At 40.6% G+C, this 948-nt stretch overlaps 1 protein-coding gene across 1 annotated transcript in view; it reads right to left on the bottom strand.

Annotated features, from left to right (window-relative positions):
- Positions 1-23: 23 nt before the first annotated feature.
- Positions 24-948, bottom strand: part of LOC116379821 (proteasome inhibitor PI31 subunit-like) — a gene marked incomplete at its 3' end in the record, with an annotated part of 1,934 nt that continues 1,009 nt past the window's right edge. The window contains exons 2-3 of the mRNA XM_031841791.1: positions 343-492; positions 24-130 (exon numbers count right to left, since the gene is read on the bottom strand). Of these exons, the coding sequence (XP_031697651.1) occupies positions 24-130; positions 343-492 (257 nt within the window). The remainder of the gene's footprint in view (positions 131-342; positions 493-948) is intronic.

The following is a 948-nucleotide window of genomic DNA, read 5'->3' as shown; positions in this document are numbered from 1 at the left end:
TCTCTGTGGAACTAGTAACACACACACACACACACACACACACACACCTGTGGAATGTGTGTAGCTTGTCAGAGTCCACGTGATCGCTGATGTTCACTGTCAGGTCTGACACCTGCTGAGTGCTGAAGTTCTTAACACACACACACACAAGAGATACACACCTGTTACACATCAGCTTTTCAAAATAAAACATCCCACAGACAATAGACTCCCGTTTATATGAGACATCGAGATCTCCCATCTCTTTGAGCATGTTTGTGTCTCTTTGTAGTATTAGTGTCTCTGTGGTACTTTGTATACTCATGTATAAGACGTGTGTTGAGGTTAATGAGGCGTTCTCACCATCAGGTCGAAGATCAGAGTGGAGTCGACAGCGATGGCTTTGAGCAGCTGAGAGTCTCCATCTTCAGATTTATACCTCAGACTGTACAACTCTTTGTTTCTGCTCCAGTCAGCAGGAAGCAGCTCAGACCTCTGGTCACTGCTGAGAGGCTGAGGACACAACATCATGTACTTTATACTGTACTACATCCTGTAGTACTTTACTGTACTACATCTCAGAGGTACATCATGTACTTTATACTGTACTACATCCTGTAGTACTTTACTGTACTACATCCTGTAGTACTTTACTGTACTACATCTCAGAGGTACATATTGTACTTTATACTGTACTACATCCTGTAGTACTTTACTGTACTACATCTCAGAGGTACATATTGTACTTTTTACTGTACTACATCTCAGAGGTACATATTGTACTTTATACTGTACTACATCTCAGAGGTACACATTGTACTACATCTCAGAGGTACATATTGTACTACATCTCAGAGGTACATATTGTACTACATCTCAGAGGTACATATTGTACTTCATCTCAGAGGTACATATTGTACTTCATCTCAGAGGTACATATTGTACTTTTTACTGTACTACATCTCAGAG

Source organism: Anarrhichthys ocellatus, unplaced genomic scaffold, assembly GCF_004355925.1.
Source record: "Anarrhichthys ocellatus isolate YVR2014 unplaced genomic scaffold, GSC_Weel_1.0 scaffold5282, whole genome shotgun sequence".
In the NCBI taxonomy this organism is placed as follows: Eukaryota; Metazoa; Chordata; class Actinopteri; order Perciformes; family Anarhichadidae; genus Anarrhichthys; species Anarrhichthys ocellatus.
This window is presented reverse-complemented; position numbering and strand designations above follow the sequence as displayed.